The 21,726-nt window shown below is 39.7% G+C and overlaps 3 protein-coding genes across 8 annotated transcripts; 2 read left to right on the forward strand and 1 right to left on the reverse strand.

Moving 5' to 3' along the window:
• Nucleotides 1–1,026: 1,026 nt before the first annotated feature.
• Nucleotides 1,027–10,755, forward strand: capn10 (calpain 10). Of its 2 annotated transcripts, XM_061732153.1 has the most exons (13): nucleotides 1,027–1,258; nucleotides 1,599–1,800; nucleotides 2,518–2,649; nucleotides 2,741–2,937; nucleotides 3,090–3,313; nucleotides 3,395–3,536; nucleotides 4,899–5,065; nucleotides 5,160–5,416; nucleotides 5,498–5,700; nucleotides 6,576–6,831; nucleotides 7,940–8,133; nucleotides 9,245–9,290; nucleotides 9,779–10,755. In XM_061732153.1, the coding sequence occupies exons 2-13, from the start codon at nucleotides 1,663–1,665 to the stop codon at nucleotides 9,806–9,808; spliced, it is 1,986 nt and encodes a 661-aa protein (XP_061588137.1). In that variant the 5' UTR covers nucleotides 1,027–1,258; nucleotides 1,599–1,662; the 3' UTR covers nucleotides 9,809–10,755. The 2 variants fall into 2 exon arrangements, with proteins under 2 accessions (XP_061588137.1, XP_061588138.1); XM_061732154.1 differs by lacking the exon at nucleotides 1,027–1,258 and having other exon boundaries at nucleotides 1,664–1,800; nucleotides 2,518–2,605; nucleotides 2,741–2,830.
• A 2,228-nt stretch (nucleotides 10,756–12,983) lies between these two features.
• eif4e2 (eukaryotic translation initiation factor 4E family member 2) lies at nucleotides 12,984–17,294 on the forward strand. 5 transcript variants are annotated; one of them, XM_061732158.1, is made up of 8 exons: nucleotides 13,072–13,117; nucleotides 13,952–14,063; nucleotides 14,171–14,305; nucleotides 14,427–14,531; nucleotides 14,630–14,782; nucleotides 15,465–15,628; nucleotides 16,045–16,121; nucleotides 16,218–17,294. In XM_061732158.1, exons 1-7 carry the CDS (start codon nucleotides 13,098–13,100, stop codon nucleotides 16,091–16,093), a joined length of 738 nt encoding a protein of 245 aa, XP_061588142.1. In that variant the 5' UTR covers nucleotides 13,072–13,097; the 3' UTR covers nucleotides 16,094–16,121; nucleotides 16,218–17,294. The 5 variants fall into 5 exon arrangements, with proteins under 5 accessions (XP_061588140.1, XP_061588142.1, XP_061588141.1 ...); XM_061732160.1 differs by having other exon boundaries at nucleotides 13,073–13,117; nucleotides 15,465–15,632; XM_061732161.1 differs by having other exon boundaries at nucleotides 13,073–13,117; nucleotides 15,492–15,628.
• On the reverse strand, nucleotides 16,436–21,620 carry LOC133452659 (phospholipid scramblase 2). Its single transcript, XM_061732155.1, has 7 exons — nucleotides 21,296–21,620; nucleotides 21,115–21,192; nucleotides 20,840–21,032; nucleotides 18,982–19,093; nucleotides 18,439–18,538; nucleotides 17,821–17,879; nucleotides 16,436–17,491 (listed from the first exon to the last, which is right to left on the reverse strand). The coding sequence occupies exons 1-7, from the start codon at nucleotides 21,618–21,620 to the stop codon at nucleotides 17,465–17,467; spliced, it is 894 nt and encodes a 297-aa protein (XP_061588139.1). The 3' UTR covers nucleotides 16,436–17,464.
• Nucleotides 21,621–21,726: the final 106 nt, after the last annotated feature.

Genomic DNA, 21,726 nt, shown 5'->3' on the forward strand with positions numbered 1-21,726 from the left:
GACCCCTCACACCCAGGACACAGTCTGTTTGAACTCCTCCCCTAATAATAACCACAATCATATGCTGTAACAATCCATCTTTCAATAACCATGTCTACCTCATACTGCTGCACCTTTCACTTTTTTATTTTATTTTATATGAGCTGTCATTTGTCTATTTACTGTACAGGGAGCGAAAATAACCGAGTCAAATTCCCTGTCTTGTTTGACCTGACTTGGCCAATATACCTGATTCTGATTTTGATTCTGATCCTGATTCTTATGGAGGTAGATTTGTGTCTTAATTATTCAATAAAAAAAAAAAAGATTGCTTCAATCAAAAAATATATTTTCAATTAAAAATTGAATCTATGGTCTGACCAATGGGGAAGCATCCGCCCACTGCGGGATGTTTGTGTCAAAATGATTCAATAACAAAAAAAATCATTTTTAATCAAAAAAAATATTTTCAATCCAAAAAAAAGTGTTCAAATGCAATTTTTTGGCTCTCAAATATTTTTTTGCATTCAGACACTTTTTTCTTTGATTGAAAACTTTTTTTATTGAAGTGATTTTTTTCTAATTGACAAAAAAATTCTGAAGCAACTTCTTTTTTGATTAAATGATAAAGAAACACATGCCCTACCCATAATATGGCCCAAACACAAAAAACACTACTTCAATCAAAAAAGTTGCTTCAAACTAAAAAAAACTTCACTACTATCAAAGAAAAACAGTGTTCAAATGCATTTTTGAGTCTAAAATATTTTTTTGCATTCAAACACTTTTTTTCTTTGATTGAAATCTTTTTTTTTGATTGAAGTGATTTTTGTTTCAATTGAAAATATATTTTTTGATTGAAGCCATCTTTTTTTGATTAAATAATTAAGACACAAATCTACCTCCACATAATAATAGTAGATTCTGTCACCTGTATCTGTGAACACGGCCGGTGTCCGCGGAGGGTGCAGTTCCGCGTCCCGCCGCTGGGCGGCAGTGGCGGTCAGCCGCGCAGGAAGGAAGGATCCACTTCCTGAGCGCAGAATGACCAATACATGTCCAAAACAGCTAACCTGCTCTCATTCACAGCAATATGGCATGCCTTACTGACTAGTAAATATTGCTCAAAACCGAATGTTTCGAGTCGATAAAAAGTGGTTGCGGTCATAGTTGTGAAACTATGACAAGATAAAGAGATACGGGGATGCTGGCGTATCTGTATACTTAGCTGCAGCTAAGTAATTTGAATAATGGGAAGGATGCTGGAGGCAGAGGCGAGGTAAGACGGAGGAATATCTGAAACAACAGCATTAAGACCAGGATTACCCGTATGAGAAAGCATCCTTACAGCTTTTGTCTTATCTATAGCCATGTTATCACAGCTGTCCTGATCACTGAATAAGGATATGACATAAATACACTGTTTTACAGTATGACTGCTCTGTATGCTGCACCACAACAACCATATCTGATTTTACGAGGAAATAAATCCATTCATATTTGAATTCGATTGTTTACAACCCCTGCATGCACTTATAGTAGCTTCATGTAAAATATGTTGTCAGTGATGTCCAAATAATGTGCTCTTCATGAGTCAGTAATGCAGCTCTTCTGTGTAGGTGTGCTGCAAACACACACGGCACAGCCGGCTGAGGCTCACCTGCTGCTCCAGCATCAGGAACCATGAAAGAAGAAGGTAGTGCTGCCTGTCCAGCTCTGTTTGAGGACCAGGACTTCCCCTGTGAGGACTCCTCCCTGTTTCATGACAGCTCCACGCCCATTGCCAGGCTGCAGGGAGACATCGCTTGGCTGCGCCCGCAGGTGTGTTTACCTGTGGAAATTGGAAATTCTGTTGTAAATTCCCTGATTGTTTTGCGTTGTTATGGGTGTGGTGTTTACGGCCTGTTTAAAATTGGGACTGTCCCAAGTCAGGTGGTTGATTATTGCTATGAAAACAATACATGTAATAAAAGAAGTAATCACTGTTGTGTACAGGACTGTCTCAGAAAATTATAATATTGTGATAAAGTTCTTTATTTTCTGTAATGCAATTTAAAAAAAAAAAAAAAAAAAAAAAAAAAAAAAAAAAAAAAAAAAAATAATGTCATACATTCTGGATTCATTACAAATCAACTGAAATATTGCAAGCCTTTTATTATTTTAATATTTCTGATTATGGCTTACATATTAAGATTCCCAGAATATTCTAATTTTTTGAGATAGGATATTTGAGTTTTCTTAAGCTGAAAGCCATGATCAGCAATATTAAAATAATAAAAGGCTTGCAATATTTCAGTTGATTTGTAATGAATCCAGAATGTATGACATTTTTGTTTTTGTAATTGCATTACAGAAAATCACAATATTCTAATTTTCTGAGACAGTCCTGTATATTGTTTTTATCAGTGAAAGTTGTTTTAAATTGCTAAAACTAACTTTTGTTGGATTTAGACAGTTTGATCATTTAGGATAAAATCCAGCAGGATGTTTATAAATCTGTACAGATTAGTGCAACTGAATTTAAATTCTTATCTGAAGGAGATATGCCAGTCGCCATCTCTGTTCCCCACCAACATCAACTTGGCTCATGCAAAGCAAGGCCTGCTAGGAGACTGTTGGTTTCTCTGTGCGTGCACATTCCTGCTCAATAGTCAACATCTTTTAAACAAGGTAAACAATCATATGTATTATAATGTATGTATTAAGAGTAAGAGCTTGTTCCCTGGTTTTATTTCTTGCACTGTGGTTGGGTTCTCCATAGGTGTTGCCTCCAGACCAGCCCCAGTGGGGTGACAGCAGATACAAGGGCTCCTTCCGCTTTTGCTTCTGGCAGCAGGGACACTGGACAGAGGTGACTATTGATGACCGCCTGCCTTGTATCGATGCATCGCTCTGCTTCTCTTGCTGCCACTCCCCCTCTGCCTTCTGGGTAGCTTTGTTGGAGAAAGCCTATGCCAAGTGAGTAGCCTGTGGCATTTCCCTGTCTTATCTCTCAGCTTAACTTAATGTACTATCATGCTCAAAACTGGACTTTTTTCTTATGTAATATTCACTTACGTTGACGTACATTCTCAGCGAATCCTCTTTCCTTTTCATGTTAACCTGTACAGGCTTCATGGTTCATATGAGCAGCTGTGGGCAGGGCAGGTGTCAGAGGCCCTGGTGGATTTGACCAGCACTGTAACTGAACGCTGGACACCGGGAGACTCAGAGGAGGAGCAGCAAACAGGACACGATAGTGATCAAATTAGGAGAAAAAGGCTGGACCTGAAGCTCCTGGACCCTGTAAAGGATATTTGTGCGCTGAGCTGCTCTACTCACAGCTCCCATGGAGGTGAGAAAAATGATTTCCTTATAGATAATGGTGCGACTGATCCCATACCAAATCACCTGCTAAGATTTTTACTTGGTTTAGGAGCTGGAGACCCGGGTCAGTACCATGCTCTGACTGTGATGGAGTGGTTGGATGTGCCAAAAGTGTCAGGGGGGGAAGTGAGGCTGCTCAGGATCAAAAACCCGTGGGGGCGATGCTGCTGGGGAGGAGCTTGGATTTGGAGGTAGATTTGTTTTGTGGTGAGGATTAATCATTTAAAAAAGTGTGTTTTGATAAGTCTATCAAGCACTGTCGACACTTGTGGATTAGACGGTGTTCAACCCGGTGAATATAATATACATTACAAGATTAAAAGATTTTAAAAAAAAAATAAAAAATCAGTTGTTCAAAATGTACACACCTGACATGAACTGTTTTCCACCTGTTATCACCTAAATCTCATCTATTACACATATTTTGAGGATATGAGTATGAACTATGAAACTTTTATTAATAGATGATCCAGACACTGAAAGGACTCGATAAAAACAGTTCTTGAGCTCCATAGCCTCAGCTAGAGCTTATTGACTGCAAAACAACAGTTACTGTCTTGAGGAAGGCGGTCTCTGAATCATCTCCATGAAGGAACACATTCAGGCTTCATTCACATCTTAATTAGTTTTCTTTTCAATATTTAGGTTATCTGTGATTACCTAAATTTGTCAAAACAGATCCCGTGTTGTGGAATATACCAGTGTCCTGCTTGTTTTTGTTTTTAAACAGAGAACCTACACAGGTTGGTTTCTGCCGTGTTAATTCTTTTTAGTGTTTGTATTAATTGTACTCATCAAATAATTCAGTATGACTGTGAGGTGCAGCTATGGTTGGAGAGGAATGTTTTCGTTCTTGAGTCTCTGAATTTGTGTAACAGCACGGGAGGTTGTGAACATTGAACATTCTTCTATAATATACAGATCTGTGATCACAAAAGCATGATTTTTGGCTTCATGTCTGGTTTTATGGTGTTTCGGGTTCGGCCTCCTCACCAGGAGGACCACACTGGAGTTGGCCAGTCAACTTTGTTTTAAACTGACTAAAGCTTGTATGTGGCCGTAGGATTTTTAGACTCGTCATTGCCACAAGTATAAAAAGTGCCCTATCTTACATGTTTATGTACTGAGCTTGTGCACATCAGCTCTCAAATACACTTAAGGTATTTTATAAACTTGATTTAATCGATTTCAGTTGACCACAAGGTGGCTGTAACTGTTCATAAACTATGCTGACCACATACATGATTTTTGTAGGCGTATTTTGCTTACATATTATTTGTTTAGGCATTGAATTCTGTTCTGGTGGGTCTGTAACTGAACCATGCTCAGTTCCAGTCAGCTTTGTTATTTCTTGCTCCGAAAATGGCAAACTTCATTAAACACGTCTAATCTGTCTGTCTCATGTTGAACTATATTCAGGATAATTTCCTTGATTTTAAACAGAGGGCTCATACGATTTTCAACATAAATATTAGGTTCTATTTTTTAATTTTTCTTTAATTAATGCCTTTGAATCCCAGTGGTCTAAATTAGGTTTTTCTCTCCCTGTGCAGTGGTGCAGGTTGGAGTTCTGTTGACCCGGTTTGTGCCTCAGACCTACAAGCCAGACTGTCTGAGGGTGAATTCTGGTTGGATGAGGATGAGTTTATGTCCCAGTTTGATGATGTCACAGTAGGATATCCCCTGAGCGAAGACGGACACTTGAAGAGCATTTATACAGGTTGTTCCTTTATTTTGCTTTAGAAATGTTCTACTTTCATTGCTACATTTTGACCACATTGGCAACTTTTGTTCGCTTATCTCACCTCTGACAGGAAACCTTCTAAAACACAATCATCAGCTGCTTGGCCGGTGGATAAAAGGGCACTCTGCTGGCGGTAGCCGAAACAGCAGCAGCTACAGCAGCAACCCCAAGTTTTGGCTCAAAGTATGCGAGAGCGGAGAGGTACTTGTGACCCTGCTGCAGCATCAGAAATGGAGAAACTCTGACAAATATGTACAAGTGCCGCTCGAAAACGACAAGAACACAAAGCACCAGCATTACCAGGCTATTGCCCTACACATGTGGAAGGTTTGTGCTCCCATCTGCGTGAAACGCATGTTTATGTGTGGGGTTTTTCATCAGCTTACAAACATTTTAATTCTCACTCAGGTGGAAAAGAAGCGTTTTAACCTGACCCGGTTGCTGAGTAAACCTCCCTGTACTTCTACTCACTGCCATGCCTATGAGAGAGAGGTGGTCCTCCGCACTCAGCTGCAGCCAGGATACTATCTTCTTATCCCCAGCACGTATCAGCCACAAGCTGAGGCCCACTTTCTCATCCGGGTCTTTTCCTCCTCCTCCATATCCTTCAGGTAAAGATGAGAGCGTAAATAAGTACCGTATTTTCTGGACTATAAGCCGCTACTTTTTTCATAGGTTTTGAAACATGCGGCTTATACAAAGGTGCGGCTATTCTGTGGATTTTTCTTCCACCGCTCGGGGCGCTCTAACCGGTATTACAATCAAAACTAAGACAAAATAAATGCAAAGAAGAATACGCTACTTCTTGTTTAGCAGATGGAAGTAGAAGCAGATTTCAAACAGATAAATAGATAAATAAATACTGGTTATTTTCTCTTGGTTCTGTCCCGTTTTAATCAGCAAAGTTGCTGCCGTGTTAAAAGACACTGTTAGGAAAGGATCTATTTAGGTACAAACATGTACATCATTTACAGTTCAAAATCCTTCTGTACATGTAGTAAATATCTAATCTAACAACATAAATATCTGTGGCTTGCATATCTTTTTTTTTAAATAGAGTGGATGCGGCTTGTATATCTTTTTTTATTATTTTTTAAAAAAAATAGAGCGGGTGCCGCTTATATACAGGTGCGGCTTATAGTCCAGAAAATACGGTATGTTGTTGTTTATGAGATCTTAATAAGACCCAAATGTTTTTTTTATCTTTTTGGATTCAGGTTGTATGTTGGTAAATATGTATCAATTTAATTTTATAAAATATAATGTAGGTTATTGTGGTTAAAAGACCCCCCAAAAATACACATGAAGAGAAAATAATGTTAAACAGTAACTACTGTTGAAGAAATACAGAAAATACACTCGGTGATGCAACCACTCAGATTGTATAACAGAATGTGGATTTTCCCTAAATGACATGTATTTATCTAACTAATATGTGTGACTGTGTTATTCATGTATGACATAACAAAGTTATTGTCATTGCCAGTGCTCTGAAAAGCCCAGCACCCTCACTGCCATTGACAACAGATGGTGAATGGGAGACCAGCTGCTTCCAGGGCTCATGGGTGGAGGGAAGGACAGCCGGAGGAAGCAGGAACTTCCTGTCTCACTGGCAGAACCCGTACTTCCCTTTTACAGTGTTTGACGAGGCAGTGGGGACATCGGGAGTGAATGTCAGGATTACCCTGCACCAGAGTCGCCCTGAGACTGATTTGCATCCAATTGGTTTCCACGTTTATAAGGTCAGTCACACATTCATGGGCGACGACAGTGACAGCTAAAGTTGCTGAATCGATGTAAATCACTTGCAGTTCTGGATATTCACATGTTATTTGAACTTTATTCTCTATTTGCTCAAAACTTAAAACCAGAGTAAAGGTTTCCATGAAAAATCTGATGTGTACTACAAAATAGATTCTTTAAACGTGTTGGAAAACAGAACTAAGTTTTATTGAATCATGGATGATAAAGCAGAGTATTTTATGCTTGCAAAAAAGCAGCTCTGCCCCTGAGGCTATTGTTGTAATTAGGTCCCACTATCATCCATTTAGGGTCAGACAAGCCAATTATGCCCTCTAGCTGTGAATCTGAACTTGTATCTTTTGTCGACCCCAGAAGTTGCAGAACTTGTTCGGCTTGTTTTAACTCCAGAGATATATTGAAATAAGGAATTTAAATAACTTTCAGCTGAACAAAGTTAACCAGAGAATCTGATTTATGTTTGCTTTATTACGGGCCAAGTTAACAATCTCTTGGTGTAATGTATAGGGGACTGTGTCTGCCTGTATTTACTGACGTACACACCGTGGATTCAATTTAAGTACAACCAGTGTAATAAAGTTACGTGCAGAACTGATATTTTTAGATATTACATATGTGACTGATTTCTCCAAAGTGGTGTTTCATCAAATAAAAAATAATCTCTGTGAAGGGGTGACATTAGAAGGGCTCATCAGCGAATCACTTCAACAATATTCCAAGGATGAAGGGACATGTCTCAGAGCGATTTAGAAAAACCCCTTCCGTGCATTTGTCTTTAGTAGACTTGATTACTGTAAAGTGTATTTACAAATCTGCCTGATAGATTGATCAAACATCTGCACCTGATTCAGAGTCCTGACTAAGACCAGACCATGTCACTCCATCTCTGTGGTGTTGACACTGGCTTTCTGTCCATCAAAGGGTTCGTTTTAGGATACGGCTGTTGGTTTACAAAGCGTTTATTGTTTTCCAACCAGGTAAAAGAGTAGCAGAAACTTAAAATCATTGTTTATCTGTACAATAGGTCAGACAGGATCTACCAGAGTTTCCATTCAAATTTGAAGGATGTGATTTTAATGATGTCCCCAGGTACCAGAGGGGAAGTGTGAGCAAACAGCTGCCAGAGAACAGGATCCCGTGGCCAATTGCACCCCCCACTGTTACATGCAGGACATCAGTCTGGACTGCTCTCTTCCTCCTGGTTATTACATAATAGTGCCGTCCACTTATCACCCCGACTGCTCTGCAAACTTCACCCTCAGCATGGCTCGCAGAATACACAGGTTAGTTCTTAATTAAATACAAACCCTGGCAAAAACATGAGAATCACTCAACAGGGACAACAAAGAATCACAAATGGTACTTTGTTGCTCCTCCTCTGGCTTTCAAGAGTTTTAATTCTTTGTGGCTTGGACTTTACCAATGAAAAACAATATTTTTTCATCAGCTTGGTTCCAGCTTTATTGTATTGCAGCTGATAGCTGAGCTTTGCAGGATGGAGCCCGTCAACCAGGTTCTCCGTAAACCCTGTAGTGAGATTTGAGAAATGGAGATCCAGACTGTTTGTATTTTACATGACATGCAACCACATGTCATTAATGACTGTGGAAATGTGCTGGATTTTCATCCACATTTCCTGATTTCTCTTTAGCCCACTTTTTTTTCTTGTTTTTTTTCTGCTCAGGTGTTAATGATAGTTGTTTAGTTTTTTTTGCATACAAATCCAATTTTCCTCAACTATTTATCTTTAGTTTGATCCCAAACATTGACTTCTGTTTATATCCCTTTGTATTTAGGTTCATTGGTTGTGCATTTTCTGTTTTCAAGTTATTTTGTTTATTGTTTTCTGTCCTGATACATTCACCTCTACCTTCCTGCGATGCAGCTAACTGTGAACAGAAAAACATATCTTGCTATTTGTTGTACTGAGTTACTTTCTTGAAGGATTTTTATAACTTACCATTTCTCAGCTGACAGCATTCTTATTGGGACCATTCAGCTCATATATGTCCACAGGCACACACTTATCATAGCTGGTGACTCACTTTATTTATTGCAAGTTTGTGTTTGGAAATCCAAATCCAAGGTACTTTCACATTCCTTCATGTTTGCCTGATTCCATATTTGTATTCTTATTTGATTTGAACAAAAAATGCAATTAATAATACAGTTTAATTTTTGGATTCTTTACGGATCCAGAATGTTTAGCTGTTCATTGTAGTTTTTGGTACTGTTTTGATTTTGACTATTGATTCCCTGTTTTTCATCAGGGGTTGGTTGTGATTGATCAGTGTGACTTCACGTGTGATAGCGTCAGTTTCATTTGTAATTAACGGTGAAATCACTGGTTATTGTCTAATTGCCTAAAATGATGATGGCTTGTGCTTCTTTCAGGAAAGTGATGAAAAGTCAGGAAAGGCTAGGGAGAGCCATTCAGGAGGTTGGTTCATTTTTATTGAGTTACAAGCTTTTATTTTTCAATACGAGAACTAGATTGTTTATCTTTTATATTAAACTTGATATTTTTGGTTTTCTACCATTTGTCAAAGCTATCCAAAACTGTGAAGACATTATTTTGTGAATAGTTTTGGGCATTTATCCTTATGGTTGGTAATGTTTTCTCCATATTTTAATGCATCGGTCATAGCATAAGATACAAGATCATTTATATTTTTGTATTTTTTATTTTGTACATTAATTTATATTTCCATTATTGAATTTATTTGAAATTATTTTCTTTCATTTATTCTTTTTTTAAACATTAACAGGATGGGAACATGTGGGCTTTAACAAACAGTCCTGTGCCAAGGACAATCCGGCACATGTACATAACTGATATTTTCATTTTCTTTACTTCAATGATTGTCATCAAAAGAAGGCAGCTCTGAACAATCCTTCTGTCTTGTTTTGTCTGTTTCTGGGCGGCAGGTTTCTCACATCTCTGTGATGCAAAGCTAGGTCTCCAGGACCCGTCCTCCTCCACGGACATCAGCTCACCTCCCTGAGCTTCTTGGCCCGCGATGAAACAACCAGGGTCGCCATCCAACCTTGCCACAAAAGCCACGACTTTGTGTGTATATAGTGTAGATGGACCGTAAGTGGCTGCGAAGGCAGTTAGACAAATCGCTGAGGCTCAGGGTTTCTGTGCAGCTACACACTCATCAGCGATTAGGACATCAGAGGTTGTCGGTGGGCTGGGCTGCTAATGAAGTATGACGGGACTGGCTTGTGTAAACAAACAGCCATCACTGAAGAAGACCGCTGCTACTCTTGCTCATTCACTCACTGGTGCGCCTGCCGGCACAGAACAAAGGGTCCTCTCATGAAGGTCCCCACAGAGAAACGGGGGACGAGGGGTGAGGGGATGGTCTGCAACAGCAGAGCCAACCAAAACACACCACACCATACCATGCCATACTATCTCGGAGCTTTCCACTCAACCCATAACACTGTTTCTCATTTACCTTAACATGATATGTTTCAAAACTCAAACACTGATTTAACAGCCCCACACATCATCCACACAGCTTATAGTTGTGATAAACATTAAAGCTGAATCAAAAGAAAAACAATCTTCATCTTTGCCCACCAGCTCCCTTTTTGTCCCCCAGACTCGGTCCACAGCTCTTATTGGACCTTAACAGAGCCGCTGTTTGAAGTTGTCACAAGAACAGACAACAAGCAAAGGAATAAAACGGGGAAAGCGGCAGATCAGAAGAGGCCCTTTCGTAAGAAGACGCCGCTGCTCATGTGAGGTGGTGCCTGCTTGCCCGTACCCACTTCTGTGAGCGGAAGTCAATAGGTTTCTGGTGACCCACTGCAGGCAGAGTTAGTTCACTTTTAAAAACCAATGGATGACTGGCCAGTGCTCTACAGTGTTTTGTATTTATTAAAATATTTTAAAAATGGAAATGACTTTGCTTCTTAATATAGTGTGTTTGCGTGTGTGTTTATAGATGTGTATATATACACACAATGTGTATATATATATATATATATGTATGTGTGTGTATATATATATATATATATATATATATATATATATATATATATATATATATATATATGTAGATATGCTGCTACAGGCCTATGCTGCAGGGGGGCACCGACATGAAAAGCCACTGGGCGGTGCCTCTCACCCTTCTCTTCTCCTCTTCCCTTCTTCTCTTCTCCTTTTCCATTTCTATTTATTATAAGTATCACATAGCCATCATTTTTGTCCATCGTTCCTGTAGTTTCTTGTGCTGGCCCCCTTTTTTCTCTTTTGTGCGTGTTTGCAGGCCGGAGCTTCAGGAGCTGTGTGCTGGCCTGTGGTCCCCCCCGATGTTCATCCCGCTGCTGCTTCCACACGCCTGTGTGGATGTCCGCTGTGCTGCTGACGTCCCCGACCCCCCCAGTCTGGCCTTCGGTAGGAGGTTCCCTCCTTATGATCCAGGTCCTGCTCAAGGTTTCTTCCCTCCTAAAGGGGAGTTTTTCCTTGCCACTGTTTGGCTAAGGCAATGCAAGTTTATTTATATTGCACAATTCAACACAAGGTAATTCAAAGTGCTTTACATCATCATTAAAAGTGGCAAGACATAATTAGACAGTAAATAACAAATAAAATTATTAGAAAAGAGGTAAAATAATAAAAAGCACAAGTTGTTAAAAATAAGGGCAGCAGGTAAGTATTTAATTTAAGAGTACGCTTCAGTAAACTAATGTTTTTAGGCCTGATTTAAAGGAGCTGACAGTTGGAGCAGACCTCAGGTCTACAGGAAGTTTGTTCCACCGGTGAGGAGCAGAATAACTGAACGCTGCCTCACCTTGCTTGGTTCTGGTTCTTGGGACACACAACAAACCAGATCCAGATGAACCTCAGGGGTCTGGGAGCTTCATAGGAACTAACAGATCCAGCATGTATTTTGGTCCAAGACCATTCAGGTCTTTGTAGACCAGGAGGAAGATTTTAAACTCTATCCTTTGACTCACTGGAAGCCAGTGTGGCGATTTCATGACGGGTGTAATGTGTTCCAGTTTTCTGGTGTTTGTAAGGACTCTTAAGGGCTTAAGGCTTTTCTCCCACTAGGGGAGTTTTTACCTGCCATTGTTTATGTAATAATTGCTCGGGGGTCATGTTCTGGGTCTCCTGAAAGGTCCTAGAGACAACTTTTGTTGTATTAGACGCTATACAAATAAAATTGAATTGAAAATTGAATTATATATATATATATATATATATATATATATATATAGATACATACAGAGGTGTCAATTAACGAAGTACAAATAATTTGTTACCTTACTTAAGTAGAAATTTTGGTTATCTGTACTTCACTGGAGTAATTATTTTTCAGACGACTTTTTACTTTTACTCCTTACATCTTCACACAATGATCTGTACTTTTTGCTCCTTACATTTTAAAAACAGCCTTGTTACTCTATTTCATTTCGGCCTTTAAAAAAAAACTATCCAGTTAAATTGTGCCATCCAGATAGAGTGAATTTGGTTGTGGTTGTGGCACAGATGTTCTTGTCCAGTTTTGTTCTTACATCCTTTGCCCTCAGATTATTCCTGCAACTAAACTTGGATGTACATTCCAATAAAGGTTAGGATAAATGATAACATGCCTCTGAAGTTTGACTTTTTGCACCATTACAATACTTATAGGCAACTAGTCATCATATCTTCTCCTCTCTGAAACACATGTTAATGCTCAATAGTACACATATATGGTTCTTTAATATATTTGCATTATACTAAGATGCATTCATTTTCAATGGCTTTTGTCCTTAATGGCTTTCCCCCCCCCTTACATTACTTTTACTTTTACACTTTAAGTAGTTTTGAAACCAGTACTTTTATACTTTTACTCGAGTAAAAAACTTGAGATGATACTTCAACTTCTACAGGAGTATTTTTAAACTCTACTATCTATACTTCTACCCGAGTAATGAATGTGAATACTTTTGACACCTAATACATATATATACATACATATATGTATTTAATTTTATATATATATATATATATATATATATATATATATATATATATATATATATATATATATATATATATAAACCATGGATGTATTATAGAAACGATATAAACACACACAGACGTCTGCAGAGCTGGTTATGTGACCTTTGACCTCCAGCTCATCACTACGATCAACATGCGCGTCCACGTGTTTCTGCTGCGCGTCGCCGTTCCTGCGGACTTCAGCAGGCTGTGATCGGACCACCAGAATCCTGCTAGATAATTATGAACAACAAATTTGATGCGTGAGTATCAAAGCTTAGATCTGATGTGGGGTTTGGCTGATGCTGCGAGCATTGTAAACCTATTAAAAGACGCTATTCGTTTAAAATGAGAGGTGTGTCAGCTTTATAGCGTGGTGCAATATAAATGTGCTCCGTGTTCGTTTATAAAGCCGCAGGAGAGCGAGGTTCAACAACAGTCACACAGCCATATGTATTGGTCCAGACGTAACCAAGTTAGGGACAAACGTGAAGTTGATGATCTTTTATACAGAGGGACGTTGAATGTTGTTAGCTGTAGCTTAGCATGGCGCGAGGCCGGTAGGCCTCACATCCTCGGTGTAGTAGTAGTTCTGAGACCGGGGAAGGGTCGCACAGGCTTAGGCTACACTTTCATGGTCCGTAAACACGGGCAGATAGGCGTTGCGTCTTTCGTTTTTACAGTGTGACAGTTGTTAAAGGTCGGTGCAGATTAAATGGATGTCTGTCCTTTAAAACTCGACTTTTGAACAGAAAAAGAAAAGAGGGGAAAGGACTAAAACGTCAGATAGTTGAGCCTGTTACAGTGGTGTGTCATCCACACCGGGTTTACGGGGATCTTATAGTTTTTGTTAAGTGTTTCCAGTGGTTTAAATATGAATTTGAATCCAGGACATATAGGCTTTGTAAAAGTATGATAGTTGTAACGGCACACCTGAACAGCTCTAACAATCTGTCTCCACAGGGACCATGATTGATAAAAGCCCTTAAAAACGGTCCCTTTTATGAAACTGTGAAACATTGCATGCTTGTTAATTAACTATAACTGTTTGTAGTAGTTATATTTTGTTTTGATTTCTGTTTTTCCATCAAATCCAGTCTGAAAGACGATGACAGTGGAGACCACGACCAGGACCAAGGCTCACCGAAAGACAACGAAAAGGAAATAATTGAAGAAGACGACAAGGACCAGATCACTATCAAGAAAAAAGTGGGGCTCTCACTGCAGTTGGAATGATTTATTTTGATTGCAAAACATTGTACAACAAGTGACATGTGCATTTGAAGCCCCCATTTGAACTTCCTTGTTTTGGGCAGATGGTGATTCCAGGAGCAGGAGAGCATCCTCTTCAGTACAACTACACCTTCTGGTACTCCAGGCGGACCCCAGGCAGACCAGCTAGCACGCAGAGCTATGAGCAGAACATCAAACAGATTGGCAGCTTTGCCTCGGTTTGTGCCTTCTCGTGACTTCATTACAGGACACTGTTTGCATTTGTTTATCACCTCAATTTCAATTTTTGCTGTCACATTCTGGCACTGTTAACCATGAATATTTCCTGCTCTTCGTCAGGTGGAACAGTTTTGGCGTTTCTATAGTCACATGATCCGGCCTGGCGACCTGACAGGTCACAGTGACTTCCACCTCTTCAAAGAAGGCATTAAACCCATGTGGGAGGTGTGTATCTCTGTTGTCATCTTGTATTTTGCCAAACTATATATATATTTTTTTTACATTTTAGTTTATGAAGCTGTTTTGAAACTGCACTTGTATAGGATGACGCCAATAAAATGGGTGGGAAGTGGATCATTCGTTTGAGGAAAGGCCTGGCATCTCGGTGCTGGGAGAACCTAATCCTGGCCATGCTGGGCGAGCAGTTCATGGTGGGAGAGGAGATCTGTGGGGCTGTGGTGTCGGTACGCTTCCAGGTAAACCCACATTACACACTCAGTCATTGCATGTTATTGTTAGATCTCATGACATGATTAGGCTGATAACACTGGCCCACACAAGCACTGCTATTTTAACAAATTTTTCCACCTTTCAGTCTTTAAAAAAAAAAAAGGGAAAAATCGTGATTTTCCTAATTTTGGGATGCTCTAAGTCCCCTCACTTGTTAAATACGTAATTGGTCATTGTCCACACACTCAGAAGCTGCACACTTAACAGTTGATTTCTCCTAAATTTGTTTGCAATGCATTTTTTTTCAAAGAAAAAATAAGTTGCTTTTCTGCTGTAACACCTACTTGGTTTTCAGAGTTTTGCCATCAGCTGGTTCATTGTTGAATTATGAAACTGTGACCTTAAAGCATGTTCTGAGGCCTTGGTGTATCAATATTGTTTGTAACTAATTTATTTATGTAAAAAGTTGTTGCTGTTACCTGGCAATCAGTCTATGTTGTAACATCAAACCACAAAGATGGTCAAGCACAGTCTGACGTCACAAACCCAAAACTTAAAACTTCCAGGACACGCACAGTCATTACAATCTGAGTATCTCAAAGTTCATTTTCAGTGCCTAGAAACTGTGTTTGCATGTGGTCAGTAGGCATATGTGCTGAAAAATCGGATTTTGTTAAGAAAGCATTGTGTTTGTGGGCTCGGCCTCAGACATGTCTCCTCTCTATGCTTCATCAGGAAGACATCATTTCTATCTGGAACAAAACTGCTAGTGACCAGGCGACGACGGCTCGCATCAGAGACACCCTGCGCCGAGTCCTCAACCTTCCTCCCAACACCATCATGGAGTACAAGACACACACAGACAGCATTAAGTATGTATGTCTCGTCCTAGGATTTTTTTCTCTTAATCTTTCTTTCATAAATATGCATGTCGATAAACATTTGATCACTGGGGAAGTGGCGTGGGATTGAAATGATCATATTTGCTTCTACAGATTTATAAAGCACTGTCTGCTTCTTATATCTAAACTTTAAGAATTAACTTTGTAATAGATAGCAGAAGATATACATCTATAGATACAGTATCTAGATTGGACTGTGTTGTAACTATTCATATCATTATCTTTGTTACCTTTTTTTATCCTAATGATGATTTAATACTATTATTACATATCTTTGTCCATCATTGCAATTCATGTCTCATTGATTCTTCTCTCAAAAATACATTAATATCAATGGTTGTAATATATTGTGATGGATGATGCACTGTGTGTTCCTATGATTGCAGAGCCTGGGAAGACTTCCATGGTCTGGTGAATGCTAGTGGCGGACGTTAGCCCCCTACACAGAGATGCTCTGGGAAGAGTAAGAACTTATTACTGCAGTGGTTTAATGGGAACAAAAAATAATTTTCTCTGAACTGAGTCTCATCGTCATGTTCTGTCTGTTCCTGTTGCACAGGTGTGTGTTTATGTGACGTGTTGGGGGTTGGACAAGTCCAGGGAACGATTCCTCTGCGTGGGTTGGCTCCGGTCATCATGAAGACGGAGCCAAAGTCAGGAACAGGGGCCCAAAGACCATTCCCTTTTTTGTCAAATTGGACGTGTGTAGGAAAACCGGTCAGCGAGTAGCTGAAGAGAGAAATACTTTTAATTGACCAGAAAAAAACAACAGCCATTTTGTTTTTCTTTATTTTTCTTTTTTTCAGTGTGTCTTTTTTATGCAAGTTGTAACATCTGTTTACTTGCCACCAGAGGGAGGCTGTGTTACTGGATTCGGTCATTTGCTGTTGGTAACAACTCGACAAGATGCAACAAAATCAGTCTGATATAAAACTAGATGTAACTTTATTGCCTACCATGACATCACACCTACTCTTGAAATAAGCCTGTACCAATCAGTTTGTGGGACTCAAACAGGGTTGCTGGTAGACAATATTTTATTACAAAGCTGTATTTTAATTACCTCTGGTCAGTTTTGAACTTGGATACTATTGTGTACAATTTATTTGTAAATATGGTCCACTTCGAGATCACTTATTGGAATCAGCAATGATTCTTCACCTTTGACCTGAAAGTTGAATCCCACCAGACCATCCTGTGTTGGACAGATGCTTGTATGAGCAGCGTCTTTAAATTGAACTTCCGAGCTGCCTAAATCACAGTGCCTGGCCTCACGCCTGACCGGTCCCAGGTGTTTCTTCTGTAGGCTGCGTCTTAAGTCCAAATGGCCACGGAAAGGACTTTGCTTCATTGTCTTCAGCAAAGGTGTATTGGCGTCTTCAGACACCAACTTTCGCCCCATTTTCATTTTGTGGTTAAAGAAATGAAACTGGGCCCGGGGGAAGGGTCTGTTACAGATTTTATATTGGAGGGTGTTGTTTTTTTTCTGGAAGAAGAGCGAAAAAGGTCGTTCGACAAACGGTAATGCCGCCAAAATGTTGGTGTGATGATGAAACAGGTGTATGTGTCAAGTGAAGAAGCGCTGTTGGATGTACACCTGATGGATTATAGCAATAAATGTTATATTTGCATCTGCTGCTAAAAAATGGCTGTGTACTTTCATTAATGTAGCTGAAGCAGAATAGACTTCATGAAGAATATCCCCTTTTTTTCTATTATTACAATCCCATAGTCCACATTAGTTGGCAGCAGGAGCCTGGCACACATGGTGGGGTCTCTTGTTCTGTGAAACGCCCTTTGCACTCATCAGCTCATCTCAAAGAACATGTGATTCTGCAGAGAAATAATAACTGGTTAGATGCTTGATCATTGCTAGAGTATTTCATATTTACTCAGGGGCTCAATAGGCCTGAGGCTGATGCTGAATTGTGCCAACTGTGTTCCCTTCTAACATGTGCACTAACAATCTAGATATGATGGCACCGTATAATATACACCTTTAGACTAAAATTAGAAGTAATTCAGTCAAATTAACCCAACTGCAACTATAAAAGGCACTAAACATGAACATCCAATACACAACTGCATGATTATAGTGTAGCTTTACACTTTGAAGACAACATCCCTCCCCACAAAGAAGTAAAGGAAGATCATATACTTACCAACAAGAAAGTGGCTGCTAGAAGCAGGAGTTTGGTGTGTGACTCTAAACCCAGTGGCACTAAACCATAGAAATAGACCCACAAACACCAGGATTAATCAATTTAAAGAGTATAAAATCATACATGTACAACCAAGATATTTTTCGCACGGGTGAAAAAAATATATAACAAGCTTCACTAAAGAGTTTTGCCACATGCTGCCAGAGCTACTTTCATAATACATCTCTCATTGGGAGAAAGATGTCTGGTGAATTATTATGATCAGTCTGAACAACTTTATTTACATATTTATTGATTTTCCATCCGAGTAAGCCTGCAAAACACGCCTGTAAGATGCAGCCACGGCATTACGGAGCCATTGGATCGTAGTTGCAAATGTTTGCACTGTATTCCAGCAAAGCTAAATAATGAATCAGGTTTTAATGATCAAAGAAGCGATACCAGTCTGATTCTAGCAGGATTATCTTTATATCATGTTCTTACACCAAAGTCAGGAAAGCTGAATAAGATCCAATGTGTCTTGTGTTTCCCAGTCATTATAGTGGATGAATATATTCTGTATTTTTTGTATTTATTGCACAACAAACTGGTAATAAGACTTCTTTAGGCAGAACTCACCCTCCAGACCAAAGAATTCATGATCCATGTTACACTCTTCATTGAAGCCAGGCCATTTCTTCCATATCATGCCTGTTTGCTGACCCATATTGGAGAAGATCTGGGATATAATTTAAAGCCGTGTGAAGACCATGTGACAAAGGTACAGGTATTATCTTGGAATACACTTGTTTTCTACGCTAACTTCTGATCTCCACCTAAGTCACAATGACAGACAACACAATACACTTAAGATGGCAACACAGTCATATTTGTTAAAGACTAACGGTGCTGGTAGGAAAAAGTGGGTAAACCTTTGAGAATGACTTAATATCAGAGCTTTCAGTGGCTCTGGATCAAACCTGCACCATGTTCATTAGGAGCTTATTTCACAGCATCAGAAATTCTAACTCTGTTTTATCATCTTAAGCACATTCTGCTTATTTTTGTGGACAAGATGAACATCAAATCACATTTTGTGGCAAATTAATGCAGTAATCCAGGAAACTCCTGTTCACATACTTGCTTTTGTAGATTTATTATTGCTTACATAGATAAGACTACCTGGAATTGCTGGTTGGAGAAGCACCGGGACGGGCAGCAGGAGCCCTCAATTCTGATTGTGGATGATCCCTCTGAATCGCACACTTCCAGGAGAGGGGTGAACATGCTCCACCTGACAGCACACTCACCCAACACACAGCAAATAAGCAACCTGGCAGATAACACCAGCCGGTACTTCACACAGTGCCGCAACCCGCCGTTGATGCTTGGTTGACCACATTTTCAGCTGTCACGACTCTGCTGCACCAAAACTATTGTTTGCCCAGTGTCAGAAGAGCTCAAATTGGGGGCATGCTTTATTCTTGCATGACTGAGAGAATATTTATACCAAGTCGATCTCTGGTCACTGCAACCTCTGCCAGGTCCATCCTAATTGGACGCAACTTCAATGAGTGTTGCTTCTGGAAAACTCTAAATGCAACTCACAAAGGCACTCCGGCTAACCCCAAAGTCAGATTCAGGCCAAATGAAGAAGGGACTATTCTAGTTCGACCAACACTGATGGCCATTTGCATTATGAAGAAGGATGCCTCATTCCTTCCCTGTGAGCCCAAAGCATCACTGTTGGTGTATTTTGATGCAGACAGCTGTTTTGTGTATTCACTCCCACGTTCTACACACCAGCTGCATGCAACATTAAAGGTCGCTACTGTTATTTACAGAAAGGAATTCAGCAGAGGCCTCATGTGACATGGAAAATGACCCACGAGAAGTTGGTGAGTCTAATTATGATAATCATTACTATTACTGGTACAATATTCTCATCAACCAATCCACTTTCTAACAAAAAATTTAAACACTGGTTTGATGTTAACAAATTATCTTTAAATCTTAAGAAAACTAAATTTATGTTGTTTGGAAATCGCACAATCCCAATTGATACTGTGCAAATAACGATCAATAATGTACATATTGAAAGGGTGTATGAAAATACATTTCTGGGAGTGATACTGGATCACAAAATCTGCTGGAAACCCCATATAAATCATATAAGAACAAAACTGGCAAAGAGTCTAGCAATATTGGGGAGAACAAGATACATGCTGGATTATAAATCATTGAAAATTCTGTATTCATCACTAGTATTACCATATCTGGATTATTGTGTGGAAGTTTGGGGCAAAACATAAATAAGCAATTTACAGCTATTCAGACTGCAAAAAAAAGCAATTAGGATACTTCACAATGTGGGTTATAAGGATCACACAAACACACTGTTTTTAAAGTCGCATGTGTTGAAATTCTGGGACATTGTCAAACTAAAAACTATATTCAAAGCGAGAACTGATTCACTTCCAGGCAATTTACAGAAAATTTTTTGTGACAGGGAGGGGGGTTATAATTTAAGAGGAAAATGTAATTTAAAAAAACAATGTGTTCATTGTAAAAGGAAAAGCATGTGTATCTCAGTTGTTGGAGTGGATCTATGGAATGGGTTGGGTGATGGATTGAAGCAATGTAGAAATATAAATCAATTTAAAAAACGGTACAAAAAGGAAGTTCTGGGAAGTTATCTGATTGAGGAGTTATGTTAAGGAAAGATTGTGTTTGTTAGCTGGTTAGGTGCAAAACCAATGGGAAAATCGGTAGCCTAATAGGTAAATTAGCAGCCATTTATTATTAATATTTATGTTTAATTTATAATAGAGGTAACAAAGGGGCAGGGTTAAATACGTTTTACTTCTACCTGCTCCTTTTCGGACACTGTTTTTTTTTTTTTTTTTCCCTGTTTGTATTACATTTTTGTTGTTGTTGCTTTTTTTTCCCTGTGTGCAGGGTGTGAATAAAAACAGAGATAACTGTGAATCATTTAAGCATCGTCACATCACGACTAACCGCAGTGTTCAGACTGGCCCACCTCTGACGTACAGAGCCGATGAGACGCTTTTGAGGTGTGTAGGCTCTGATCTCCATCAGGCAGCAGCCAAGGCAGCAAGAGTCCACCCTGAGGGGCCTTTCAAAGTAAAAGACCTGCTGTCCCTGACAGTCAAAGCCTTGGAGGGAACAAGCCCGGGCTGGACCGCAGCACTGGAGGCACACACAGGAGCTTTCTGACCGAGGAAGCACATAGACACATGTTGAGAGTACACGGAAGCACATTATCATTCACCTTCTTTCACATGTGATATGTACCCTCCACAGCCACAGACAGCGGTGACCTGCTGCCTCCTGCGGTGATGCTGTAGATCCTCCTGGAAACACACTGGGGACCTGCAATGAAAACAAAAAAAAAAAACAAAAACAGGCAAGTCACAACTCAATGCGAGTCACCTCTTTAAGTGCAAGGATACAGAAATGAATCCCCTTGACTTGCCTTGCAGCTCTGGTCTAGCAGTAATCTGAATCTGGCTAATAGTCTCCAGTGCAGATATGAAGTGCAATCCCGCCGCGTCTCCCAGAATCTGCTCCTCCTCCTCCAGCCTCTTCTGAGGGGGGCGTTTGCAGCTGATCTCGATCTCTCTCTGCCGCCCTTCACCTTCCCAGTTTGGAGGTGTGTGGCATAATTTCTGTCCAGATGTTTGGTTCTGGCACTCACACGAAGGTTCACAGTGGTTCTTGAAAGCTTTGAAGATCATCTGGATGTGCTTCTCTCGTTCAAGTCGACCGTAAGGAAGGGGCTGGTTGGTTACAGCTGACATGACGCTCAACTGAAAATTTCATGCACAGTAAATGCTTGAATTCAGACACATTTGAAAGCTGCAAGAAATTCAGTTGACGTGTATTAAAAGTTCTTAAACAGGAACA

This window comes from Cololabis saira, chromosome 10 (genome assembly GCF_033807715.1).
Source record: "Cololabis saira isolate AMF1-May2022 chromosome 10, fColSai1.1, whole genome shotgun sequence".
NCBI lineage: Eukaryota > Metazoa > Chordata > Actinopteri > Beloniformes > Belonidae > Cololabis > Cololabis saira.

Coding starts and splice junctions, on each gene's coding strand:
- capn10 (XM_061732153.1), top strand. CDS start 1,663: ATGAAAGAAGAAGGTAGTGCTGCCTGTCCAGCTCTGTTTGAGGACCAG. Junction 3,314..3,394: donor TACTCACAGCTCCCATGGAG/GTGAGAAAAATG, acceptor TACTTGGTTTAG/GAGCTGGAGACCCGGGTCAG. Junction 5,701..6,575: donor TCCTCCTCCATATCCTTCAG/GTAAAGATGAGA, acceptor TGTCATTGCCAG/TGCTCTGAAAAGCCCAGCAC.
- eif4e2 (XM_061732156.1), top strand. CDS start 13,098: ATGAACAACAAATTTGATGC. Junction 14,306..14,426: donor AGATTGGCAGCTTTGCCTCG/GTTTGTGCCTTC, acceptor GCTCTTCGTCAG/GTGGAACAGTTTTGGCGTTT. Junction 14,783..15,464: donor TGGTGTCGGTACGCTTCCAG/GTAAACCCACAT, acceptor GCTCGGCCTCAG/ACATGTCTCCTCTCTATGCT.
- LOC133452659 (XM_061732155.1), bottom strand. CDS start 21,620: ATGTCAGCTGTAACCAACCAGCCCCTTCCTTACGGTCGACTTGAACGA. Junction 17,880..18,438: donor TGAATTCTTTGGTCTGGAGG/GTGAGTTCTGCC, acceptor TCTATGGTTTAG/TGCCACTGGGTTTAGAGTCA. Junction 17,492..17,820: donor TAGCAGCCACTTTCTTGTTG/GTAAGTATATGA, acceptor ATTTCTCTGCAG/AATCACATGTTCTTTGAGAT.